The sequence below is a fragment of the Pristis pectinata genome, chromosome 6, assembly GCF_009764475.1.
Source record: "Pristis pectinata isolate sPriPec2 chromosome 6, sPriPec2.1.pri, whole genome shotgun sequence".
NCBI lineage: Eukaryota > Metazoa > Chordata > Chondrichthyes > Rhinopristiformes > Pristidae > Pristis > Pristis pectinata.
Genome location: NC_067410.1, coordinates 57,905,407 through 57,931,590, shown reverse-complemented (window position 1 = coordinate 57,931,590; position 26,184 = coordinate 57,905,407). Strand labels below are relative to the sequence as shown.

General features: G+C 43.4%; 2 protein-coding genes across 2 annotated transcripts in view; one reads left to right on the top strand and one right to left on the bottom strand.

Annotated features, from left to right (window-relative positions):
• The first annotated feature begins 3,370 nt into the window (after nucleotides 1-3,370).
• The window catches only part of LOC127571170 (bcl-2-related ovarian killer protein-like), a 44,594-nt gene continuing 21,780 nt past the window's right edge, over nucleotides 3,371-26,184 (top strand). The window contains exons 1-3 of the mRNA XM_052017282.1: nucleotides 3,371-3,613; nucleotides 6,263-6,485; nucleotides 21,130-21,258. Of these exons, the coding sequence (XP_051873242.1) occupies nucleotides 6,263-6,485; nucleotides 21,130-21,258 (352 nt within the window). The 5' untranslated portion in view covers nucleotides 3,371-3,613. The remainder of the gene's footprint in view (nucleotides 3,614-6,262; nucleotides 6,486-21,129; nucleotides 21,259-26,184) is intronic.
• thap4 (THAP domain containing 4) overlaps nucleotides 3,633-26,184 on the bottom strand; it is a 100,946-nt gene continuing 78,394 nt past the window's right edge. Inside the window, exon 7 of the mRNA XM_052017280.1 lies at nucleotides 3,633-3,850. The gene's annotated coding sequence lies outside the window, so the exon portion shown is untranslated. The remainder of the gene's footprint in view (nucleotides 3,851-26,184) is intronic.

Here is a 26,184-nt window from a genome sequence, read left to right as displayed (position 1 = left end):
ATACAGGGAATAGAGCAGAGAACTGTGCACACAACCCTGGGGAGCCACAGTGCTGAGGGTCAGGGTGGATGAAATGTTATGACCAATTCTAACCAACTAAGGTCTGCCGGTCAGGAATTTTAGGAGCTGGTTGCAGACGGGGGCCCAAAGCAAAGGTCCAAGAGTTTAGAGATGAGCTAATTAGATACTATGGTGTTGAAGGCTATGGGCATAAGCTTTACCTGACAAGAAGTTGTTATTTCCTGGTGTTGTCCTGACACTCTCTGTTGCAGCTGCTTGTTGTTGATTGAATTACTTTCTTCTGTGATTCTGGGGCAATTATTCTGTTGGTGTTAGGGGACAAAGGTCTGAGAAAGGTCACCAAAGTCTAGCCTACAACTACAAGGCATCTTGCAAATAGTACACATTGGCACCACAATTTGATGTGGATGGAGCAGGTTGGATTGTTTGAGTTCAGTGGCTGAAGTGGATCATTTTCTCCTGAATTGTGTGGAGCTTCTTGAATACTACATCTATCCTGAGGAGTGGTGGCATTCCTGGCACTGAGTCTTGGCACTGTTGGTGAACAGTTGATGGGTCAGGGGTGCTCGAGTGTACCTTCTGCTGGTGTTGCTGGCAACTGTAGATTGATATGATTGGGCTGAAAGCAGAAAATGCTGGAAATGTTCAGCAGGTCGGGCAGCATCTATGGAGAGAGAAAAATAGGATTCATGTTTCAGATCGACAGCCTTTCATCAGAGCTCGTGATTGGAACCAAAATGTGAAGGCTGGGATATCAGTTGGGATCAACGTGGAATAAGTCAGATGTGGGAACATTCGTGGGGGAAAGAGAGGTGATTGTGGAAGTGAGTTTTGGTCAACAGTTTGTCAAAATCAAGGAATGAGACCAAAAGTAATGAAGGCGAACAAGATAAAAGAGACAAAAAGAAATCCCAGAGAGAGGAGCACGACTTCTTCAAGGTGGACACTGAAGGAGAAGTGATAGTGAATCAAATAATGGAAAAATAAAGAACTGCAGATGCTGGAAATCTGAAATAAAAGTATAAGACGATGGAAATACTAAACAGATCAGGCAGCATGTGCCTTGGGGCCTCACAGCTCCAGCAACCCCAGTTCGATCCTGACCTCTGGCACTGGCTGTTTGCACATTCTTCCTGTGACCATGTGAGTTTCCTCTGGGTCTTTCACTTTCCTCCCACCTCCCAAAGATGTGTGGGTTGGTAGATTTATTGGCCACTGTAAATTGCCCCTAGTGTGTAGGTGGGTGGTAGAGTCTGGGGGGGGGGGGGGGCCAGGGGACTGAGGGTGCATGAGGAAACTAAAGTAAGATTAGTGAGGAGTGGAAGAGGTGGAGACCAACAGAAACTTAATAGCACAAGTGGTGATGGTGCTGTCTGAGAGAGGTGGGGAAGGCTGCTTAATCCCTGCTGATCTGTCTGGAGGAGGTATACATAGAAGGAAGTGAACGACAGCACCAGAACTGTGAGGTACATAATACTGGAGAAGCAAATAACTGAAATGCCAAAAGTCTGAAATAAAATCAGTGCTGGAACTACACAGCAGGGCAGGCAGCATTCCACGGATGCTGCCTGACCTGCTGAGTTCCTCCAGCATCATAATGTTTTTCATCTAGGTTCCATCATCTGCAGTCCTTTGTTTCTCTAGGCAGCATTCTTGCTCCACAGATGCTGCCAAACCCACTGAGTATTTCCAGCATTTTCCACTAATTTTATTGGTTCAGTTAGGCTTCTGGTCACTGGTAAACAAATTAGCCTCTCCACTTCTGACTACATTTAAAGTCTCTCTGAAAAGATACCCTTTTTGACCAAGATTTATTCCATGTCTTTTTCCTTTTAGTTTAGTTTCTTCTTGAGTCTGATTATGCTCGTGAAACACTTGGAATTTTTTTTTACATTAGAGACAATCATTTTGAATATACATGTTTAAATGTGTGCACACAAGAGTTAGTTTACATGCCCATTTGTACACATGTGTGTTTGTAGATGTGTGAAGCCAGCTCTCAGTGAAGGTGAAACTTGTCACTGCCTTCAATGCCCCAGCAGAGCCTTTGGTCAATTGAGGAAGAGTATATGGAGATCAATACCTCAGATCTGGCACAAAACCCATGGTCCACAAGCAGCAGTGATCCCAGCCCTCTTATATACTTCTGAGATCTGATCTACCCAGCAGGAACCCCAGGATACTGGAAAGGTGCCACCAATGCCATCTCCACAAAATCTTCCAAATTTACTGGAAGGATAAGTGAACCAATGTCAGTGTTGACATTAATATCCCAGTACCAACATCCCCAGTATTGAGGCTCTTGTTACTTCAGGCTGATCACATTCTGATAAAAGGCACACAAAACACTTGGTATTGGTTATTGGTATTGGTTTATTATTGTCGCTTGTACTGAGGTACAGTGAAAAACTTGTCTTGCATACCGTTCGTACAGATCAATTCATTACATAGTGCATTGAGGTAGTACAGGGTAAAAACAATAACAGAATACAGAGTAAAGTGTCACAGCTACAGGGAAATGCATTGCAGATAGACAATGAGGTGCAAGGTCAAACAAGGTAGATTGAGGTCAAGAGTCCATCTCATCGTATAAGGGAGCCGTTTGTATCACAGCTTGGTATGGAAACTGCAGAGAGTTGTGGACACAGCCCAGCACATCATGGATGCACCTCCCCTCCATGGACTATATCTCTCGCTGCCTTGGTGAACACACAAGCTCTGTCACAGAAAGAGATTATCAGGCAGAGAGAGGAAAAGATTCAAATCCTCCCTTAAGAAATACGACATCCCCACTGCTTCCTGGGAACCTCTGGCCTATGACTGCTCAAAACGGGGCAGGAGCATTTGGGATGGTGTTGTTCATGGATCAGGGGTAAGCGGCAGGAGCAGAGCTCCTCACAAACTACCACCCTCCCCACAAACCACCACCCTCCCCACAAACCACCTCCTGCCCCATTTGTGGAAGAGTTTACGGGTCGCACATTGGCCTCATTAACCACAGAACCAGAGTGGAAACAAGTCATCCTCCATCCCGGGGACTATCCAAGAGGATGTGTGTGCGCGGTTTGTGTGTGTTTGTTTAACCTCGTATTTTCTGCAAGTGTAAAATTATAACATCTCACCATAGTCTTCTACGAGGCATCTTCTAATGAAAAATCCATGCTATTGTACTGAAGGTGTAGCGTTTAAACATCAGGACAGGCTTTTATTCTCAGTTGCCGAGCGGCCAGAAAGGGGCGGTGTGTCTCCAGCGCCAGGGAGTCAGCATGTTGACTCCGAGATGCTGAGGGGGAGGCTTTGAGCCTAAAATCTCGAGGTGCGTGCTGCTCTTTGTGCGCAGGGCGGTTGCTGACTGTGGATCTGGCCCAGGCTCCGATCACAACTCGTCCCCTTCCCTTAAATGGGGTTGTTTGTGAAAGTTGCTGGCAGCCCAGAGGCATCTTAATACGAAGCACATCGGTAAAGCGTCTGGCCATAAAAGGAGAGGCAGTGGGCGCACAAAGCTCTTGATCTGCGAGAGAGGCTGGAAAAGTGAGTCGGCTCCCGGAGTCGAACGCGGGAGGAACTTCCTTTTGCAAAAGTCCCAAGCGAGGTGAGTGCAGCTTCCGAGCGCTCCTTTGTGAGAAGAGATCTCCTTCCAGTGGGTGCCAGGGGTCTTTCCCGGTGCGGGAGGAGAGCACGGTGATTCACTCCCTGCAGCCACGTTGCTCTTTCTGACGCGAAGCCGATCCACCAAATCCTCACCTTGTCCCCTTCATCCTAGATTCATGTAGGTGGTTCAATAGGGAGTTCGAGGTCTGCTTGTTCTTTTCCCCAAACAAAACATTATCTGAAATATATAAATGCAGAACGTTCAAATCAGCATCTTCATAACAAGTATTGTTATTGCATTACTTGACATTTACATATCATCAGTTATCATCCACTCACTAATTTAAGTAGTTCATGGGGTTTTAACGTGAATGTTAATTACTTCGTGTGCAGTGGCAGACTCAAAGACCCCGTGCTTTGCTGATTGAGGCCGCTGCTTACAGACCTCCCTCTGATTTGAATGTCCCGGCGGGATGTTTTGTCGGGCTGTCGCAGGTTTGAAATTGGTTTTCATTCTTATTTAAAACCGAAAATGCAAGAAACGCTCATCAAGTCAGGGAGCACCTGTGGGAAGAGAAACCGAGCTAATGTCTCAGACCCTTCGTCAGAACACAGTTATTTTCCCGCATTTATTTACTGTTTTATTTAGCATGCTGCAAATGTGATTGACGTTTTATAGAGAGTGTTTTAGGAGGAATTCTGACTTTTTTTTTGTTCCTCGTTTGGTATTTTTCCCCGTTATAGGGTTGTTGTTTACCGCAGCATAACTGTGGACCGTTAATGGTGATTTTATTATGGAGTGAATGGTGATATGTGTCTGGCTGGCTTGGTGTCAGATTAGCGTTGGTTTTAATTCGTTTGCTGCAAATTTTACAAGCTGGGTTGCTTTGAAGAGCCTTCGGGCTGTTTGACCACTTCTGATGTAATATCCCAGTCGCTCTCCTGTTGCAACACTTATCTATTAAATCTGATTGCTTTTTCCTGGCGGACCTGACAGATCTAATGCCAGTTATCCATTACTTTCTGTAAAACATTTCTCCTCGGTACCTGCCTTCTGTAGGCCCGTGGTGACACTCGCGCCCCCGTCCCCCGTCAGAAGCTCACGGGTTCATTTTCCACACCTGATTTTCCTCACCAAATCTTCTTTTACCAAGGTTGACTGAAAAGATCTAATGACACAAATCCAAAAGCAGTGGCCTACGGTACTATGAGAGAGTCTCTGCTCCTCATGACTTAATTGCTCCTGAGAGTTTGTTGTATACAAATTGGCTGCTGCATTTGCAACAGTGATTTTTGTTTTAACATCAAAAGTACTTGATTTATGGTACGGTTCTTTAGAATGTCCAGAGGGGAAAGGCACTAGGCAGAAACAAGTTCTTCCTTCCTCCTTTTATTTAACTTGATAGTCTAAGCCTTATGCCTGTTGAATTGTTCTAGCTTTATTCCTATTCAGTAAACAATTTTATGTGCCCACTAAGGACCCATGCACACTTGGAGAGAAACAGAGTTAATGTTTTGGGTTGATGACCTTTCATCAGAACGTGTGCGGTTGATATGTGTTCGTCCTCTGGCACTCTCTACTATCTTGCTGCCGCCCAGTAATTAGTGGCCCAACAACTTTCCGCTGCCTCAGCATTCTCTGTGAATTTGATGGCAACTTTGGCAATAAAAGAATGTGCTACCTGCCATACTACCCACACACCTGCCTATCATCTATGCAATGGACTCCATAACATCTATGCAATGGACATATTCCCCACTCCTGCCATTCTGTACAAACACCTTTACTACCCTTTCATACTAACCACAGACCACTCACAGGTCTGCCATCTACTGCTGCCCTTCCTATGCACCCTATCACTCCTGTCATTACCAACCATTGCAGACTGCCTTTTTGCACACATATCTGTCAACACACACACACACACACACACACACACACACACCTTCCACACTACCTGCCCTCCTCCAGCAGAGAGTAAAATTCGACAAAATGTCACTGAGGGAAGCAGAAGAGTCAAGAGAATCAAAGATCAGTTTGGATATAAAACGCGAAAGAGAATGAAGGTCACGGAAGCAAAAGTGGAGCGACTGTAATTAGCAATAAAATGTGACCAACCGTGCATAATGTGAAATATATTAGTCTTAAATAAAAGGACTGAAAATGTAATTTACTTTCCTGGTTGAATGCATCTGATATCCCACTTTGCATGATCTACAGATTCAGGTACCCATTGCTGTGTGACATTACACAGAACCCCATAAAGCAAAGTTTGTCATTCTTTTAGAGGTTGTACAGAATTGATGTTTATTCCTACTTCTACTTCAGTTGCTGTACTTTCAGTTGTACATTTGTGGCAGACGCATTTTCCAGTTGTGTGTCGGTGCTGATGTTTTTCAGTGGTGAAGTCAGGTTTTCCAGTTGTAGGGGTGTAGATACTTTCCAGTTGTGTAGGGGTGATGTTCATTTCAAGTTAGGTTACTGCTGATATGTTTCTGTTGTGTGTAGTACTAATATCTTCCAGTTGTGTTGTTGATAGTAATATTGGTGTGGCTATCTTCCATTTATGTTGATGCTGGTAATTTTGTAGACACTTTCCAGTATTATTCAGGTTTAGTTCTGTCTAATATCTTGCTTTGTTTTTCTCAGATGGAGATGCTTAGACGTTCTTCTGTCTTTGCTGCTGAGGTGATGGAAGTGTTTGATCGCTCCCCACCCGATAAAGAGCTTATTTCTCAAGCTAAAGCGCTCTGTCGCGATTACATCCATTCCCGCCTGATCCGAGCTGGTATTGTTTGGAGTAAACCAGATCCTCTGGCTGCTGGCCCAGCAAGCAAACTTACTGAGGTGTCCGCTGCCCTTCTCCATTTGGGTAAGTCTATCGTTATAGGGCTCTAGAGAGAGTCAGAGAAAAAGGAATAAAAGCTGTGATAGAGTACAGGACAGAATTGCTAGGAGTGAAAGTTATTCAAGGAATAGAAAGGAGATTAAGCCCTGAAGTATAATGGAAATTTGTGAAACTTACAGGTGATACTAAATTGTGAAGGAAATCTTGGGTTGGTTGTACGGTGTGAAGAAACAGTTTTAATTCAAGAGATCGTTGACAATACTTGCAATAAGACGCAAACTGAACTTGTGATATTCTGTCATTGTAAAGCTGCAATCAACAAAGCAAACAGAATGCTAAGATACAGGAGCTTATTGATGGGTTTCTGATTCCACTGAAATCTTTACTGTCAGATTATTCTAGTCTGAAACTAGCAACAAAAACAGAAAATGGTGGAAATATTCAGAAAGTCGGGCAGCATCTGTGTGCAGAAAGAATGAGTTAACATGTCAATTCAGTTTCTCATTTTACAGATGCTGCCTGACCTGCTGGGTGTTTCCAGCATTTTCTGTTTTTTTGGAATTTCCAGCATCTGCAGTTTTTAATTTCCTGAGACTTTACTACCCATGATTTTCCAAGATTTATAATGAAAGCTCAAGGGTGGTATTCAAACATTAATCTCCCATCTCCTCCTGTCTCCTATCAGCAACTTGTAGAAATAACCTCCACTTTTATTGTGAAATCAATAAGTTATGAATGAGCCTGTGGGTGCCGATTTTTGTGGTCAAGCTATATCACGAATACTGTGTTTAACATCAGCCTAAAATGTCTAAAGGTTGTGGAAGCTTTAGAGAGGGTGCAGAGGAGATTTACCAGGATGTTGCCTGGATTGGAGAGTACGTCTTATGATATAGGTTGAGTAAGCTTGGGCTTTTCTCTTTGGAGAGGAGGAGGATGAGGGGTGACTTGATAGAGGTGTACAAGATGATAAGAGGCATAGATCGAGTGGACAGTCAGAGACTTTTTCCCAGGGCGACAATGGCTAACACGAGGGGACATAATTTTAAGGTGATTGGAGGAAGGTATAAGGGGGATGTCAGGGGTAAGTTTTTTTTTACACAAAGAGTGGTGGATGCATGGAACGCACTGCTAGCAGAGGTTGTGGAGGCAGATACATTAGGGACATTTAAGAGACTCTTAGATAGCCTCCTATTTTTCTATCATTCCTGTGTCTATGTGGGAGGGAAGGGTTAGATAGATCTTAGAGCAGGATAAAATGTTGGCACAACGTTGTGGACTGAAGGGCCTGCACTGTGCTGTAGTGTTCTATGTAAAAACATTCAAACCCAGGAAGTACTTTGTAGAACGGGTTGGCTCTCCACCCAAAAACATGAAGTAAGGTAAGAAACCTTTATTACTTAGGGGCAGCACGGTAGCGTAGCAGTTAGCACGACGCTATTACAGCGCCAGCGATCGGGGTTCGATTCCCATTGCTGTCTGTAAGGAGTTTGTACGTTCTCCCGTGTCTGCATGGGTTTCCTCTGGGTGCTCCGGTTTCCTCCCACATTGCAAAGACGTACGGGTGGGTTAATTTGGGTTTAAAATGGGCAGCGCGGACTCGTCGGGCCCGAAGGGCCTGTTACCACGCTGTAAATAATTTTTAAATTTAAAAATGTACAGTTCTAATGAGGTGAATGTAAAAGAACTTTTCAGGTATGTGTTTGAATTGAGTGGGATGGTTTTAAAACAAAATGTCATCACAAGCACAATCTTGAGTTAGACCATGACTGTAGTAAATGTATGTACAGATCTATAAAAGCCAAGTGTGGGACTGTTAGCAGGAAGTGATTGACATGTGGAGGGGTAGGTGGAGACAAAAGCTTCTGGTTTCCAAGAGTTGGTTGGGTGCTGTGGCATTGAGTTTAAAGGTTTCTGTGAAAAGACGGCATAGGTTGGTCTCAGTGGTGTTCTTCTATACTTTGGCAACTTTGTAAATGCAAATGATGGAATGAGAAATTGAAATACGTTCGTTGATTTTTCTAGGAAACAAAATGCTGTACACTCTCTACAGGTCAGTTAACTGCTATGGAAAGATGCCTGCCCTGCTGAGTGTTTACTTCAGATTTCCAGCATCTGTGGGTTTTATTTTTGATTTTCGTCTGTTTTTTTTTCTTCTGTGCTCCTGATCAAGTCTGCAGATTCAGATTAGATACGATGATGCTGGAGGAACTCAGCAGGCCAGGAACTGGATTGCCAGTTTGTGATCCTATGGAGTGAAGAGATGTGGATGAAACCCTCCACCTTGCTGAAATTAGTTAGGGGCATGGACATGTTGTAATGGGAAGCTGCAGTAGCAAGGGAGCAGGTGAGGAGGTCTGCACTGGGTTACTTGCACTTCCTGATGAATGATTCAGATCAAGGTAGAGGTTTGTTTAGAGAGAGACAACTAATAGAACCCTAGTTAAGAAGAAAGCTGTTCACTCCATAGTGTCTGAGCTGACAGAGTTACTCAATCCCACTTTCCCCGAAGAACTAAAAATTTTGTCTGTTCAAATTTTTATCTAATTCCCTTTCGAATGTTAATATTGGATCTTCACTCATCAAACTTTCAGACATTGCAGCCAAAATGAGTTTGTCCTAATTTCCCTACTCCACCCAGATTTTTGTTTTGCCACACTTAAACTTGTGTTCTGCATTTCTTAAATTTTACTTAATGTATTTTTTCACTTTTCATTGTTTACAGCTTTTCATTATCTGTCTGTTAGAACTAGCAACATTGAGGCCTGCCCACCAATTTTTTTTTTAACACATTTACTAGAGGCTTCCTATGACATTCAGCATGGATCCAGTCTGTTGTTGTGTACTATCCTCCAGTAGGAATATGTAGAAATGTGTGAATTACCAATTTCCCTCCCCTCAGGATGCTGAGGGGTATTCAGTGGGAGCTCCAGGGTGACCTGTGTCCCCTACCCACTAGGGACAGGTAAGAGGGGAATCCTATTCTTGTCATGCAGGCACCTGCCAATCCTTCACTAGTCCAATTTTAATGGGTATTGTCAGCACTGATGGATGGCACCAGATTGATGGACTTGTAATGAGAGGGTATATTGTTCAGTCGATCTCCACCACCCCTTTTACCTTCGTCTGAACCCTGGCTCAGGGACATACCACTGTTTAAAAATATCAAATGCAACACGAGCACAAAAGGCCATTTAGTGCCTGAAAGATAAGCTTTGCTGGATGTTTTGGGTGATGCTTGGTGTGTTCCTTTATACAACTGACCCAAAGCAGGGCAAGGTCATTTTGTGTCTCCATTGGAGGAAATCCTCCACTTCTGGTCCAATGTCCAGTCAAAAATCAAAAATGTGCACAGTATTGAAAGAGGTAGTTCAGCCTACCATGTCCTTTCTCTTCTAGAATGTTGACTGTCCTGATAGGACATTTCCATCAATTTCTTGTGTTCAGATTTCAATTTCCCTTAGCACAGGTTTCTTGAATTTTTTAAGAAGTTGACCTGTGTGGCCTATGATCTTGTCTTGTATTGGAACAGGATGTTTCACTTCATTTGTACCTTGCCATTTCAAGATCCTATAATTGCAAAATCTTCAGAAATCATGAATGCTTTGCAGAAATAATGCTTGGTGCACTAATGTAACTTGGCTGTTGGCAAGCTGGTAATTGGTTTATTATTGTCAGATGTACTGAGATGGAGTATAAAGATTGGTCTACATGCCATCCACACAGATCATTTCATACACAAGTACACCAAGGTAGTACAAAAGGAAAAACAATAAAAGAACAGAATACAGTGTCTCAGTTACAGAGAGAGTGCAGTGCAGGTAGACAAATAAAGTGCAAGGGCCCGACAAGGTAGACTGAGAGATCAAGAGTTCGTCTTTATCATATAAGAGGTCTGTTCAAGAGTCTGATAACAGCAGGATAGAAACTGTCCTTGAGCCTGGTGGTGGATGTTCATCTGCCGATGGGAGGTGGGGAGAAGAGAGAGTGTCCGGAATGGGAGGGGTCCTTGATTATGTTGGCTGCTTTCCCGAGGCAACAGGAAATGTAGACTGAATCAATGGAGGGGAGGCTGGTTTGAGTGATATCTGGGCTGACAGCCTGTTTTATATCTCCCCTCATTTTCACATGGCTGACTAAAATGGATTGAGATGTGAAGTGTGTTATTGATTCACCATTACTCATTTTACACTGTTGCAGAGACTTAAGAGCCACCCCAAAAAGTCACATATCTACACTGGACACATGTACTATTAAAAATCCCCTAACCCTTCCCCAGCCCATATGTCACTCTAACGACTGGATCCTATTGTAGATTATTACAGCTGTCTCTTTAGCAAGGGAACTCATCCAAGTATGTTCTTTGTGTGCCAAATATGAAGAATCTCAGAAATGTTTTTTTTAAATTTTGGATTATTTAAAGCTGTAGATCCCAACAATCAAGGGGGAAGGGATGGTTGAAATTTTATGTCAATGAAAGCTCAAAATGGGAGATTGTTGTCGCCCTCCCTGTTTGATTTTCTGTAAATTATGACATCCTTGCAATGCATTACCGATCCTTTCATTCACAATACATCTATTAGGAGACAGATTTGCATTTATATTTAAATTTACAACCTCATAACATCCCAAATCCTAAAGCATTTTGTTGCTAATGAAGCACTTTTGAAGTGTGTGGCCATTATTGTAATGTTAGAAATAAGACGGCCAATTCGTACGTAACAAGGTCCCACAGACCAACTTAGTCTGAATTTGTGATGGCGGTTGAAGATAAATAATAGCCAGATACTGAGGAAAGCTCCCATGATATAGTCATGTCATCTCAATTTCAACTTGGTGGGATGATTAGGCTTTAATTTAATCTTGTCCAAAAAATTTCATTTAGCAAAGGCAGTATTTATTGTCAGTTCTTAGTTGCCTTTGACAAGGTGGTGACCTGCTGCCTGGAACTGATGTTGTGAAGGTGCTCCCACGGTACTGCTGGATGAGGAGATGAAAGATTTTGACCCAGCAAGGATGAAAAGCTAGTGATCCAGCTCCAAGGTAGGATAGTGTGTGACTTGGGTGGGAACCTGAGGGGGTGGTGTTCCCATGCACCTGCTGCTCTTGTCCTTCGTGGGTGGCAGGTTGTGAGCCTGAGAGATACTGTTGAATTAGTCCTGACAGGTAACTGCAGGTACACACCAAACTCCTCCATCAACAAGGTTTGTCCAAAATTTGGCATAGCACAGTTCATTGGCAATTGAATCCTCTCTGAAACATTGACCTCATCACCTTCCAGTTTTTAAACATGTGAACAGAGAGAATCAAAGAATCATTATGGCACAATTGGAGGCCATTTGGCCTATTGAGTCCATACTAGCTTTTAATGGAACAATCTAGTTTGTCCCATTGTCCCCCTCTTCCACTGTAACTCTGCTAATCATTTTCACTCCAATATCTGTCCAATTCAGTTTGAAAACCTGATTTATTCTACCAACCTTGCTAGCAGTGGGTTCCAGACCATAAACATCCTCTGCTTAAAAGAGCTTAAGCTCACACCCCCCTACATCTGCTTCCCACTATTTTAAATAATGTGTCCACTGATCTTTGAACCATTCTCTAAAAGCAATGGTTAGTCTCTGTTCAGCCTGTCTTAAAAACTTTATGATCTTGCAAACCTGTATCAGATTACCTCTCAGTATTCTGTGCTCCAAGGTAAACAACCTGTAACTACCAAATCTAGATGCCCATGGACATCAAGGAACCTACAAAATAGGATAAGGGGGAAGTTAATTAATTGATTTTTAGTTATTAAGAAAATTAAGGGATATGAAAGTAGCGCTGAGGTAAAAGTCGGTCATCATCTTATTGAATGGCCTATTTTCTACCATCTTTAAAGATCTTTGCATATTTACTGATAGTTCCTCTGCTCCACCACTCTTTGAAACTCTGCCAATTAATTTGTGTTTTATGTCATTGTTCATTCATAAGGTGTATCACTTCATAATTTTATGCACTGTTTCATCTCCCACATGTCTGCCCTTTCACCCAGCCTGTCAATGTCCTCTCACTAACTCCCTCCTTCCCTATCACACCTCCAGGTTTGGACAGATTAGTTGAAACAGCCACCATTCTACATTGACCACTTCTAGAGGAGCCGGCGAAAGGATGGGCTTTAGTCATGGTGACTCCTATGATTAGGCAGATTTAAAAAAAAAGTTTTATGAAAGGGAAGGATTTAATAGAATTTTGAGGATGCATGAAAATAAACTGGCAATCAAGGAAAACTGATGTTCTATAAAGGGGAAAGAGGGTCAAAATGGAGCAACTAATTTGATGCCAAAACACAGCCTGATGTGGAGGCAGAAGAAATACATTGTTACAACTTCTGCACTATCACATCAAAGGTGATGCCCTTTCTTGATACAGTACCCACACTGACCCTTTTCCAGACATCATGGGTTTGAATGCCTTAACAGGAGCCTCTTCACAAAACTACAGATACTGCAGCATGTGAATCACTAGGAAATGTAACCAAATACATTGCTTGGCCAATCAGAATGCAGTAATGACTATGGTGTATTGCATTCTCAGTGGCTGAGTTTCAAATTATGTCCTGCACTCTTATTGGCGAAGAGTCAAGGATGCAATATGCTATCAATGGTGTAGCACTTTATTTTAGTAAAAACATGTTTCTCCCCATGCTGAGCACTCCTGCAGTGTAGTTCTACGTTGGCTACCACTGTACTCCACTGAGCACTACCACAGAGTCATACAGCATGGAAACAGGCCCTTTGGTCCAACTCGTCCATGCCGACTGTGTTGCCCAACTAACTAGTCCCATCTGCCCACGTGTGGCCCATAGCCCTCTAAACCTCTCCTATCCATGAAATGTTGCTAATGTGCCTGCCTCAACCACTATTTCTGGCAGCTCATTCCAAATAAGCACCACCCTTTGTGTGAAGAAACTGCCCCTGATGTTCCTTTTAAACCTCTCGCCTCTGATCTTAAACCTATGCTCTCTTGTTTTTAGTCTTTTTCCCAGCGAAGGGATGCTACGTGCTTTCACCTTGTCTATGCCCCTCATAGTCTTGTATACCCATGATGGGTCAGGTCACCCATCGGTCTCCTGTATTCCAAAGAATAAAGTGCTAGTCTAGGCAACCTTTCCATGTAACTCAGGCCCCCAAGTCCAGGCAATATTCTGGTAAATCTTTTCTGCATTCTTTCTAGTTTAATAATATCTTTCCTGTAACAGGGTGACCAGAACTGTACACAATACTTCAAGTGAGGCCTCACCAACGTCTTGTATAACTACATTAGTTTTCAACTCCTATACTCAATACTCTGAAGGCCAACATACCAAATGCTGCCTTTACCACCCTGTCTACCTGTGATGCCACTTTCAGCGAACTATGCACTTGTGCTCCTAGGTCCCTCCGTTCCATAACGCTCCTCAGGGCCCCACCATTCACTGTAAGTCCTATCCTGGTTTGACCTCCTAAAATGCAATAGATCACATTTATCTGGATTGAAAGCAATTTGCCAATCCTCAGCCCACATACCTAGCTGATCAAGATCCCCCTGTAATTTTTCATAACCTTCTATGCTGTCTACAACACCATGTATTTTAGTATCATCTGCAAACTTACCATGCCTTGTACATTCACATCCAAATTGTTTCTATAAATTACTAACAACAAAGGTCTCAGCACTGACTTTGTGATACACCACTGGACACAGACCTCCAATCTGAGAAACAACCCTCGACCATCACCCTCTGCTTCCTACCACTGAGCCAATTATGATTCCAATCAGCTGTCTTCCCCCTTGATGACATGTGATCTAACCTTCCAGACTAGCTTGCCATGAGGGACTGTCCTAAATCAGACTGCGTCTCTACATGTGTTGGTAGATCCTGTCCCTCAGAATTCCCTCCAGCAATTTACCCACCACCAGTGTCAGACTCTCTGGCCTGTCGGCTCCTGGCTTGTTTATGCTACCCTTTTTAAATAATGGCACCACATTAGCCACTCTCCAGTCCTCTGGAACCTCCCCTGAAACCAGAGATGAAGCAAAAACCTCTGCAAGGGCCACCAAAATTTCTTCTCTACTTCCCACAATGCCCGAGTATGCACCAGGTCAGGCCCTGGGGATTTATCCACATTAATGCTCTTTAAGGCCTCTAATACCAGTTCCCTACAAATTCGTATATGATCCAAGACATCACCACTCATTTCCCCCATTTCCTTAGCTTCCATGGTTTTCTCCACAGTAAAAACTGAAGAGAAATATGAAAAATCTCTCCCATTTCCTTTGGTTGCACACACGGACAGCCATGCTGATCTTTAACGAGACCCGTTGTCTCCCTAGCCACCCTTTTACTCTTGATATACCTATAGAGTATCTTGGGATTCGGCCTCACCTTGCCTGCCAGATCCTTCTCATAGCCTCTTTTTGCCCTCCTAACTTCTCTCTTAAGTGCATACCTACACTTGTAGTCATCAAGAGATTCACTAGTTTCCAAATGCTTATGTGCAGCGTATGTCTCCCTCTTTTTCTTAACCAGAGCATCAATATCTCTTGTCATCCAGGGTTCCTGAAACCTGCTAGCCCTGCCCTTCATCCTAATAGGAACATGAAGGCCCCAATCAACTACTACAAGATCCAGCCTAATGGCTCCAAAGTTTGCTCTGCCCCAGTTCAGGACCTTTAACCTGTGAACTGACCGTATCATTCTTCATAACTGTTTTAAAACTAATAGAATTATGGTCACTGGACCTAAAGTGCTCGCCGACAGACACTTCCGTCACCTGCCCTACCTCATTCTCCAGGAGGAGGTCCAGTTTTGCACCCCCTCTAGTAGGCCCCTCTATATATTGATCAAGCTTTCTTGGACACATTTCACAAATTCCACTCCATCCAAGCCTTATACACTATGGTTGGCCCAGACAATATTAGGGAACTTAAAATCTCCCACTAATACTACCCTATCATGTTTACAACTAGCTGCAATCTCTCTGCATATCTGCTCCTCCAATTCCTGCTGACTATTCGGGGACCTATAATACAATCCATTCAGAGTGACTGTCCCCTTCTTGTTTCCAAGTTCTACCCATGTGGCTTCACTGGATGATCCCCCAGGAATATCCTTGCTAAGGACTGTTGTTATGTCCTCTTTCGTCAAGAAGGCAACTCCCCCTCCTTGCTTGCGTTTTTGTCACGCCTGCGGCATCTGTATCCTGGAACACTGAGCTGCCAGTTCTGCCCTTCCCTCAGCCATGTTTCTGTTACGGATATGATATCCTAGTCCCCAGAGCCAATGCACACCCTGAGTTTATCTGCCTTACCTATTAAGCCTCTTGCATGAAATAAATGCAGTTTAAACCAATGGTCTTTCCTCTGCCTTTACTGTACTCCTGTCTATCCTGATGACTAAACTTTCTCTCATTGGCTACAGTATTATCCCCTGATTTCTCATCAGCCACTCCACTGCTCAGAGTTCCACACCTCCTGCCACTCTAGTTTAAACCCTCCTGAGTAGCATTAGCAAATCTCCCAGCCAGGATATTGGTTCCCCCTCTATTTCAGGTGCAACCAGTCTCTTTTCTAATGTGCGAATTCTGATGTACAAATCCCCACAACATCTAGCAATCCTGTGTTCTGTTTTGGAGGCCGATGTCAGAACATCCTTCAAGAGGGTGAACCCTTCCCTACAGTGCACTTGGCAGGTGCTGAAAATCTGTGCTGACCAACTGGCTGGAGTGTTCAAGGACATCTTCAACCTCTCACTGCTGCACTCAGATGTTCCCACCTGCTTCAAAAGGGCATCAATGATACCAGTGCCCAAGAAGAGCAGGGTGAGCTGCCTCAACAACTGTCGCCTGGTAACACTCACATATACTGTGATGAAGTGTTTTGAGAGGTTGGTCACAACTAGAGATAACTCCTGCCTGAGCAAGGACCTGGACCCGCTGCAATTTGCCTACCGCCACAACAGGTCCACAGCAGACGCAAACTCACTGGCTCTCTACTTAGCTTTGGAGCACCTAGACAACAGCAAAACATACGTCAGGCTGCTGTTTATCAATTACAGCTTGGCGTTCAACACCATCATCCCCTCAGTTCTAAGCAACAAGCTTCAAAACCTGGGCCTCTGTACTTCCCTCTGCAACTGGATCCTCAACTTCCTCATCGGGAGACCACAGTCAGTGTGATCAGTAGTAACATCTCTTCCTCGCTGACAATCAACACGGGTGGAATGCAAGGATGTGTGCTTAGCCCACTGCTCTACTGTATCCACACATGACTGTGTGGCTAGGCACAGCTCATACGCCATCTATAAATTTGCCGACATGCCAACAACAGTGGTATCAATCTCAGATGGCGATGAGGAGGCATACAAGAGTGGGAGAGATCAGCTGGTTGAGTGGTGTCACAACAACAACGTTGGACTCAATGTCAGCAAGACCAAAGAATTGATTGTAGACTTCAGGAAGGGGAGGTTAGGAGAACACCCCAGCCCTCATTGAGGGGTCAGCAGTGAAAAGGGTAAGCAGGTTCAAGTTCCTGGGCGTCAACATCTCAGAGGATCTATCCAGGGCCCAACACATTGATGCAATCACGAAGAAGGTATGCCAGCAGCTCTGCTTCATTAGTAGTTTGAGGAGATTTGGCATATCACAAAGACTCTTGCAAATTTCTGCAGACGTATGATGGAGAGCATTCTGACTGGTTGCATCACCGCCTGGTATGGAGGCTCCAATGAGCAGGATCACAAGAGGCTGTAGAGGGTTGTAGACTTAGCCAGCTCCATTACAGACACAACCTTCCCTGCCATTGAGGACATCTTCACAAGGTGGTGCCTCAAGAAGGCATCCATCATTAAGGACCCTCACCATCCGGGACATGCTCTTTTAGCATTACTACCCTCGGAGGAGATATAGGAGCCTGAAGACCCACACTGTGTTTTAGGAACAGCTTCTTCCCCTCTGCCATCAGATTTCTGAACAGTCCATGAACACTACCTCATTATTCTTCTTTTGCACTATTTATTTGTTTTTGTAACTTATAGTAAATTTTTATGTCTTTATCTTGCACTGTACCGCTGTCGCAAAACAGCACATTTCACGACGTTTGTCAGTGATAATAAACCTGATTTCTGATTCTTGTACAGGTCATCCCTGGGGTAGAGATCCCAATGATCCAAGAACTTGAATCCCTGCACCAGTTCCTCAGACACAGATTCATCCTCACTAGCATGTGACACTGGGAGTAATCCAGAGATTACTACCCTTGAAGTCCTGATTTTTAGGTTTTCTCCTAATTCCCAATATTCACTGCACAGGACCTAATTCCTCTTTCTACCTGTGTTGTTTGTACCAATGTGCACCATGACCTCTGGCTGCTCAACATCCCCCTTGAGAATGTTCTGCAGCCTCTCCAAGACATCCTCGACCCTGGCACTCAGGAGGCAACAAACCATCCTGGTGTCTCTTTTGCGGCTAAGAATGTCCTATCTCTTCCCCGACCCCCCCCCCTCCCCCTCCCCAACTATCGAGTCTTTGACTCTCCTATCATTACTGCCCTGCCTGACTTGTCCCTTAACCCACTGAGCCTCGAGCGGGTCTCAGTGCTACCAATCTGGCTACTGCTGCCATGCCCAGAAAGGTTGTTTCTCCTCTTTTCTCTCTCCCCCCCCCCTCCCCCCCCCCCCCCCCCCCCCCCCCCCCCCCCCCCCCCCCCCCCCCCCCCCCCCCCCCAAGCAGTATTGAAAGGGGTATACTTGTTGCTGAGAGGAACAGTCATGGGGACTGTCCACTATCTGTCTCTTCCCCTATGCTTTTCCTGGTGGTCACCCAACTACCTGCAGCCTGCCCCTTGGGTGTGACCACCTCACTAAAGCTCTCAGCATCCTGGATGATCCTAAGTACGTCCAAGTAGAGCTCCAGTTCCTTAATGTGGTCGGTCAGGAGCTGTAGCTGGGCACAATTCCCACAGGTGTTGTCCTTGAACACTGGGAGTCTCCCTGATCTCCCACATCCTAGGGGGAGACCATACCACTGCCCTAACTGATGTCCCAACTACACTCTACTAAATAGTAAAGTTAAAGACTTACTGGACCTTACCTGTTTCCTTCCTCTGCTCAACCTCCTCTTGTCAAAGCTTCAGCGTTTATTCCTCAAACACTGCACTTTGGAACTCAACACTGCCACTCCTGGCAATGGCCACTCCAGAATGATTTACCTTGCCTCTTTATTGGCTATTCTCTTCACAAATTAGCCATTCAAAAGGGTCAGGTCTGCTCTGCTCTGCCTCCTGCCTTGAAACCTGCAAGGTCGGCTCTCCTCTACAGCTTGTTCAAATGTTCCCACCACAGCTCCTGCCTGGAACTGAACTTGGTTTCAGAACTGAGAGACTGCTGCACTCTCAAAGGCACCGTGTTTTCAGTTGATCACTACATTAAGGACCCACCTACCCTTTCAGGTGGACATAAGAGACAGAAGCAGTAGAAGGTCATTGGTCCCATCACGTCTTCTTCATTGTTCAGGAGGATCATGGCAGATCTTTTACCTTGGTGCCACTTTCCTGCTCTAACTGCATATCCATTGATTCCTTAATATCCAAAAATCTATTGATTACTGCCTTGAATATACTTAGCAACGGAGCCTCCACAAGCCTCTTGGGTGGAGAATTCCAAAGATTCACTCCCCTTTGGGTGAAGAAATTTTTTAATATCTTTGTCCTGAGTGGCCAACCCCTTAGTTTGAGACTGACCTGTGGTTCTAGACACTCTTGACAGAGGAAACATCCCTGCATTTGCCCTGTCAAGTCCTCTAGGAAATTTTGTATGTTACTCTCCTAAATTCAAGAGGCCAGTCTGTTTAATCTCTTAATGGATTAATCCCTCAATTCTGAGATCACTTTCATGTAAAGTTGCATGCATTGTTACAAGGCAGAGCAGTGGAGTCGCTCCTAGCAGTTTAACCAACGATTATCATAAAACCAACATCACAAAGAACCTTATCTGCCTGTTAACACGTCGCTGCAATGTGCAATTTGGTGTCGATGTTTCATATATTACAATAATGACCATGCTACAAGGAGTGCTTCATTGTCTGTAATGCTCTCAAGACATCCTTGGGTTGTGAAAGACATTAAATAAATAAAAGTATTTATTTCTGCTTTATTGAATAACTACTATTTTATTGAGTCTCTGCAGATTGTATTAAATTGCTGTTCTTTGTATCACCTATCCATTGTTTGATTTATGTTTGTATTAAATTCCCACTATTTGTATCACATACCTATCATTTGATTTGGGTTCCTGCTGCTTGTATTAACCCATCTACTTTTACTGAGTCCCAAAAGTCCCTGCAGCTTAGAATGGGTCCCTACCATTTGTATGGGAACCCCACTGTTTTCTTGAGTCCCTTCTGTTTGTAATAAACTCTATTGTCCTTATAAAGACCCCTTGGTTTGCACTGAATCCCTGCAGTTTGCATTGGGCTCTGCTGTGTTTGCACTGCATGCCTGCTTGTTTTATTTTCCCACTCTTTATATTTTAGTCACTGCTGTTGGTTTGAGTCCCTGGAGCTTGTAAGGAGTCCCTATTATGTCCCTGTGGAGTCCCTCTTTGTCTGCTGAGACTCCGCTGTGATTGTATGGAGCTTTTCCTGTTTATGCTCACATTTTGTCTAAGACCCAATAAATATAGCAGAACTCTGTGCTCTAAGAGAAGGTGTTGCATAAATCTTGTGTGAGTTCACCATTTGACTCTTCAAAGTATCTAGATGGCACAAGTCGTTTGGGAATTCATTGTCCTGAATAAGTACCGCTCCAACAAAACAGCCTCCCACCATCCAGCACAAAGCAGCCTGCTTGACTGGCTCCCCATAAAATTCACACCATCTCCAAAAGTAACCCCAGGAACTCAGCAAGGTCTCCTTGTCAGGATGACCCATATCAAGACAGCAGGTACATGGGAGTAACCCTCCTTTCAATTCACACACTACCCTGACTTAGAAGTATAATCCACCCCTTCAACCTCACTGGGCCTAAATGCTGGCACTCCCTCCGAATAACAATTTCAGAGTATCTTCACCACAATGGACACAGTGGCTCAAAGCTGATTAGGGATGTGTAATACATGCTGTCAACAACACCCATATCCCATTTAAACAATATATATATACTCTCAAAACACTGACGCAGGTATGAAGTGCCAAAAGACAGTTTCAGTGCTTCATCTTATGACTCAGATATCTGAGTTCACTGTTTCTGATAGTGGTGGCTCCTGGATAACTCACCCTGCATGACAGATTTTTGCATCAACATGTTTTGTTTCATTTCATTAATCTGAAAATTAACATACACAGATCTTTTTCTGTTTGTTTCATTTTGAAGGGATCCTGCCAAGTACATTATTATAAACTTCCATCACAGCAAAATTGATCCTAATTATCTGAGTATTTATTACCAACTCCTCTGACCCTTATGATCTAATTTAGAGTCATGGAATACAGCACTGAAACAGGCCCTTCGGCCCACCATGTCCATGCCGACCATTCTACCTATCTAAATTAATCCCATTAATCCGCTTTAGGTCTATAGCTTTTTATGCCCTGGCAATTCAAGTACTTGTCTAGTTGTTTCTTAAATCTAATTTATATTTTATTTTTTTATTAAGGTGATGAATTAGAGTACATCAGACCAAATGTCTACAGGAACATTGCAAAACAACTGAATATCTCTGTCACTTCTGAAAGCATTGTGTCAGATGCATTCCTGGCCGTTGCTGCTGAGCTATTCTCTGCAGGTAATCACAGAAATGCTTGTTAATTTGTACATTGGTTGTGCTCACTATTGTTCTGTACCTGTTATCTATAAAGAACATCCACCGGTAATACTATATCAGCATAGATTCAGCCCTATGCTGATCCTTTTGCAGTTTCAAGTACTTGCACAGGCTTGCATTTTTACCATTTCTTCCCTGCAGCTATTTAACAGAGCAGTGTGAACAAGCAATCTGCTCCTCGATACTGACAGGAGAGAACTGTGGAATGTCTGTTGCTGTGGTGAAGTGATCGCTCTGCTTGGCACATCCCTAACCAAAGGAGAAACTGGACCAGTAGCTGCAGCTTCAGCTGTGCTCAGTCTAGAAATGTTCATTGCCAGCTCACAAGTAAAATGTTCCTATTTCTGTTTTTAGTTCATTTCCACCTTTGAGCAACTCAGTCACTGGGTATTTCATTATTTGTCGTGCACTCTGTATTTTAGTCCCAGGTTTGGCTGTTCCTTCATGTGTAATGATGGAATGGACTCCAGTCCAGATGCTATAGACACTTGCCAGAGTTGCTTTAAAAAGGAATGTAAATCTGTTAAGTCTTTCCACAAAGCACAATTGATACTCTGGTCAGTTGAAAGATTCAAACTGGGGTGGTTAGTATATTTTATTAGGTGAGGGCATTCAGGGATAGAGCCCTGCAGCTGGGGGTGGTGTTGAATGACCTACTCCCATTCCTGTGTCACCATTCTATTGTGCAACATCTAAATCAGAATTAGGTAGTTGTGCAGGTTGGTCCGTGTAGAGGCGTGCTCTGTGTCCATAGAACCATAGAACAATACAGCACAATACAGGCCCTTCGGCCCACCATGTTGTGCTGCCTGTGTCTCCAGGGGTATGTAGATCTGATGTTTATAATGCTAGTTGAGGCAGAAATCCCATTAGCACATATTAGGAATGTGATTAAGTGGATTGCTCATTAGAGAATTGGCATGAATGCAAAAGGCTGAAAGTCCTTTTTCTATGCTGTACCCTTCTCTGCCTCAGTGAAAACTATCTACTTGATATAATATGGGTGTGTACAGCAGCACCATTTTCTTAATTGCATTGAATTTGTATTGTGAGTTCCCACAGAACTGTGTAGAAATGAAGTTTGAGGAGTTACTTAGGAGTTTGTTCCTACAATGCATATAAATGAGTTATTTACCTCTTTCCCTTCTCAAATTCCCTGCTACAAGAGTTCCTGACAAAGTTTGACATTTCATTACTTGTCCCTGAGGGCTGGAATGCAGCCAAATGAATGTGTACGATAGGAAATATTGCTCAATAAAAGTGTTCTTTCACGTTGCTCACACTCCACTGACTGGTGCAGCTTTAATGGCTCTCTGCACAGTGCGAGAAATTGCCCCACATTGAGAGCAGCAAAGTGTGTGTGTGTGTGGCATTAGAAGGTCATTGTGTTGCAGGGACTTTGAGGAAGTGGAATTTTTGCTGTGATGTGATGGATTCGATCCTTGGACAGAAGACAGGTTCCATTCCAAAATTAGGAAGAAAGTAGGATACATGGATAATGCGCACTGATCGTGTAGACTTGTAAGAAATGGGCCAAGAACCAAGATCTCTTAGTAGATTCCCATATTTCAGACTGGTGGATATCAGGTTTACTCATTTAGCGAACAACAGAAAGTAGTTGGAAGGTGAAAGGTCATGGTGCATTTTAGCTGTTACTGTTATGTTGATAGTTATCAGTGGGAAATATTCTCTGTAAATCTGTAAACCTTCCAGAATTAATCACCAGGGCACTGCAGTGTGTAACCCAGGAGGAATTTTTTTGCAATCTAGAACTCTGCCTGAACAGGTGGTGGAGGCAGATATTCTCACAACATCTAAACAGCATCTGACCATGCACTTAAATCATCAAGGTGTAGTAGGCTATGGACCAAGTGTCAGTAGATAGGATTAGTGTAGATAGTTGGTGTGGACGTAGTGGGCTGAAGGGCCTATTTCTGTGATATGTGACCGACTCTAAATACCTTTGGTTATTAGAAAGGTTGTTGCGTCTTTTTTTTTGCTATGTTGTGATTTTTTTTGGAATGCTTTTGCTTAGAGGTTATAAGAGTCTTAGAATGAGAAGTATGTCTGATGCTCAAGGATCACCCAGTGGGGTAAGAGAGGCTGTTTATATTCACAATTATCCTGGAAAGGAGGGGCAGTGTGAAGATTAACATCAAGTGACCAGTAATGGGGTGTGGGGCAGTAAGTTGGGACCTAACAGTCATGTGGTGAAACTTCCAGGAATAAATTCAGTTAGAGCTGGTGATGCTACATGTACAATTGGAAACCTTGCTGTTTCTGTGATACTTTATGATCTTGAAAGCCCCGACAACTTTAACAGCCATCCTAGTGCAATATGGCTCAAAACAGACAAATGAAACCTACATCTTGGTCTGTTCGATTTTCCACAAGAGGGCAAAGCAGGAACATTGGAAATATCGGTAACGTCTAAAGGAATGTTGGGAACCCAGCAGGAAATGCACAGTGAAAACGCTGGAAATAGTGGGAACATTGGAAGCACAGGGCAGGAACGCTGGAAACTCAGCAGGAATGCCAGAAAAGCATGTTTATGAGCAGTTGAAAAGGGAAACTACAGGCTTCAATTCTGTTTTGCAGACAATGGTAATAAGTAAGAGCAAGGACTCAATTTGCTACTCAAGTGTGATTTGCATTTTGGACATTAATACTTAGGAGGGTCCACCTATGGCTCAGGACTTCTCGAGACAGTCCACTGTACATCCCCTTATTTTGGTTAAACCAGAAACAGTTGTCTGCTGCTCTCTAAATTCAAAGTACAATAAGGCACACATGGCCAAGATTCAACTTAAGCATGCTGTATACTTCACTACAATGCTTCAGGCAATTTCAAAGGTCAATTGGGCCAGGATTATTCTAAAGCCATACAGCAGAATTCACCTGGATAATTAATACCTGCTGCCCATTTTTACAAACACCAAGGCAGAACATCTTCCTGTAGATTAAGTAGCAACAGTAAAAACTTTGAAAGTTCCAAGGTCTGGACAAATGTATTCCTCCTAAGTTCCCCATAATGGAAGAGGAATGCCTGCATTCATGCAGCACCTTCCCTTCTCCGTGTTTTCCAAAACACTTCACTTGGCTATTAATGTACTGTTGACATGCACATCTTCACCTCCAGTTGCTGCATGTAAATTAACTGGATCCCTTTCCCTCTCTCTGTTTAATTATTAACCAGCATGGTACCAAGAATACTTATTGGAATCAATTGAACAAATACTGTTGTCCTAAACTTGAGTATATTTGACATTTATTAATACAGTATTTCAAAAAGGAGCAATGCTGATGACTCACCACTGTTTCTAAACCGTTTCCCAATTTTGGGAGTAAGTGAGGTGCCTGGGTGATGTATTCTTAAGGAGTTAATCCTACTCTTAAGGAGTAGGATTGCCCTCATTTTCCTTCAGCAGGGTCATAAGATGAGCTAGCCACTGCCTCCACCACATCAGCATCCACCAGCAGCCCTCAGACAGACCACAGTATTTGTTGTCACAGGAAGTATATTTATGGAGAGGAGAGCATTATATAGCTTCATTCAGATGGGAGGTGGATCTGTTAACAGCTATGAATGAAGGAAATCCTACAGGTCTAATTAGTTGGCACGATGTATCATGCTTCTGCAGAGGATCACAAACAAGAGTGACTGTAATGTAGTGAGAAGCAAAGGTGGCACCTTGTGCCTGCAAACACACTGCACTGTTGATCAGTATACATAACGGGTGGCCTGACTGACTCAATGACATTTTCTTGCAGAGCTTTCGGTGGCAGAGAGTTCCTCAGTGTACCATTGCTCTGTATTAATAAGCCCCTGAATAAATGTCCTTTGTCGACAAATGCTTCTCCTGCCAATTGCTCCATATGGACAGAGGCCAAATGCTTCAGTGAAGCATCTTAAAAATCTGCCTCCTCCAATTCTGCATTTCACCCGTTGACTAAAAGAAACTAACCTGGCTGTCAGATCGGACCTATTTCACTCACTGCCCTGTTTCATTTCAATGTTCCTTTACTAAGTATTTATTACATATTATCTTCTAACTTGATCCATTGCTCATTAAAAGCAAACTCTTTGGAATGTTTGAAGGCATTTGATTTGTGTAAACAGTTTCTATGACAGAAATCAGCTTCTTGTTGAATAGAATTTGCAGAAGTTCCCATCACAGTCAGCCGGTTAAACCCAGCCCAGAGCAGGAAACCGTCTTGTTTCCTCTCCTCATTGATGTAGCCTAACCTACTGATGGTTTCTATCACTTGACATTTTTGTTTTGCATTTCCAGCATCTGGAATAATTTGCTTTCTCTTATTATCAGTCATTCCTACACTAAGTTGCCCATGCAAGACAGGTTAGTCAAGTAAATTCCACTACCATACCAGTAGCGTTCACTCTTCCCATTGTAGTACACAAATACTGTACATATCCTGGAGATTCCAGAAATTAAAGTGTAAACACATCAGGAGCAATAAATACAATTGAGCTACAGCTGAAAAACCGGGTGATCTGCTTGGATCTGCAATTCCTGAGAGCAGTGAAATCCCCAGTCATCTGTCACATTTAAATCTTGGTATCTGGGCACCTAAGGTGGACTCCTCAAAGGGTCAAGGTGGCAGAGCAGACTGTCAACAATTTCCCAACTCTTAGGCTGAGAGCTCTACCCATTTTACCTGTGCCAGATCAAACCTCACATGTCTGGCAGCCCCATTCATTATCTGCTCCAATGACCAACCTGGATCAGTTACAGGCTTCATGTTGATCAGATTTTAAGGTTTATCACTTGGAGTTGTGGAGACTGAATCATTTGGGGTATTTAAAAATAAAGTAGATACATTGGGGGACAGTGACCACCGCTCCCTAACGTTTAGCATTGTCATGGA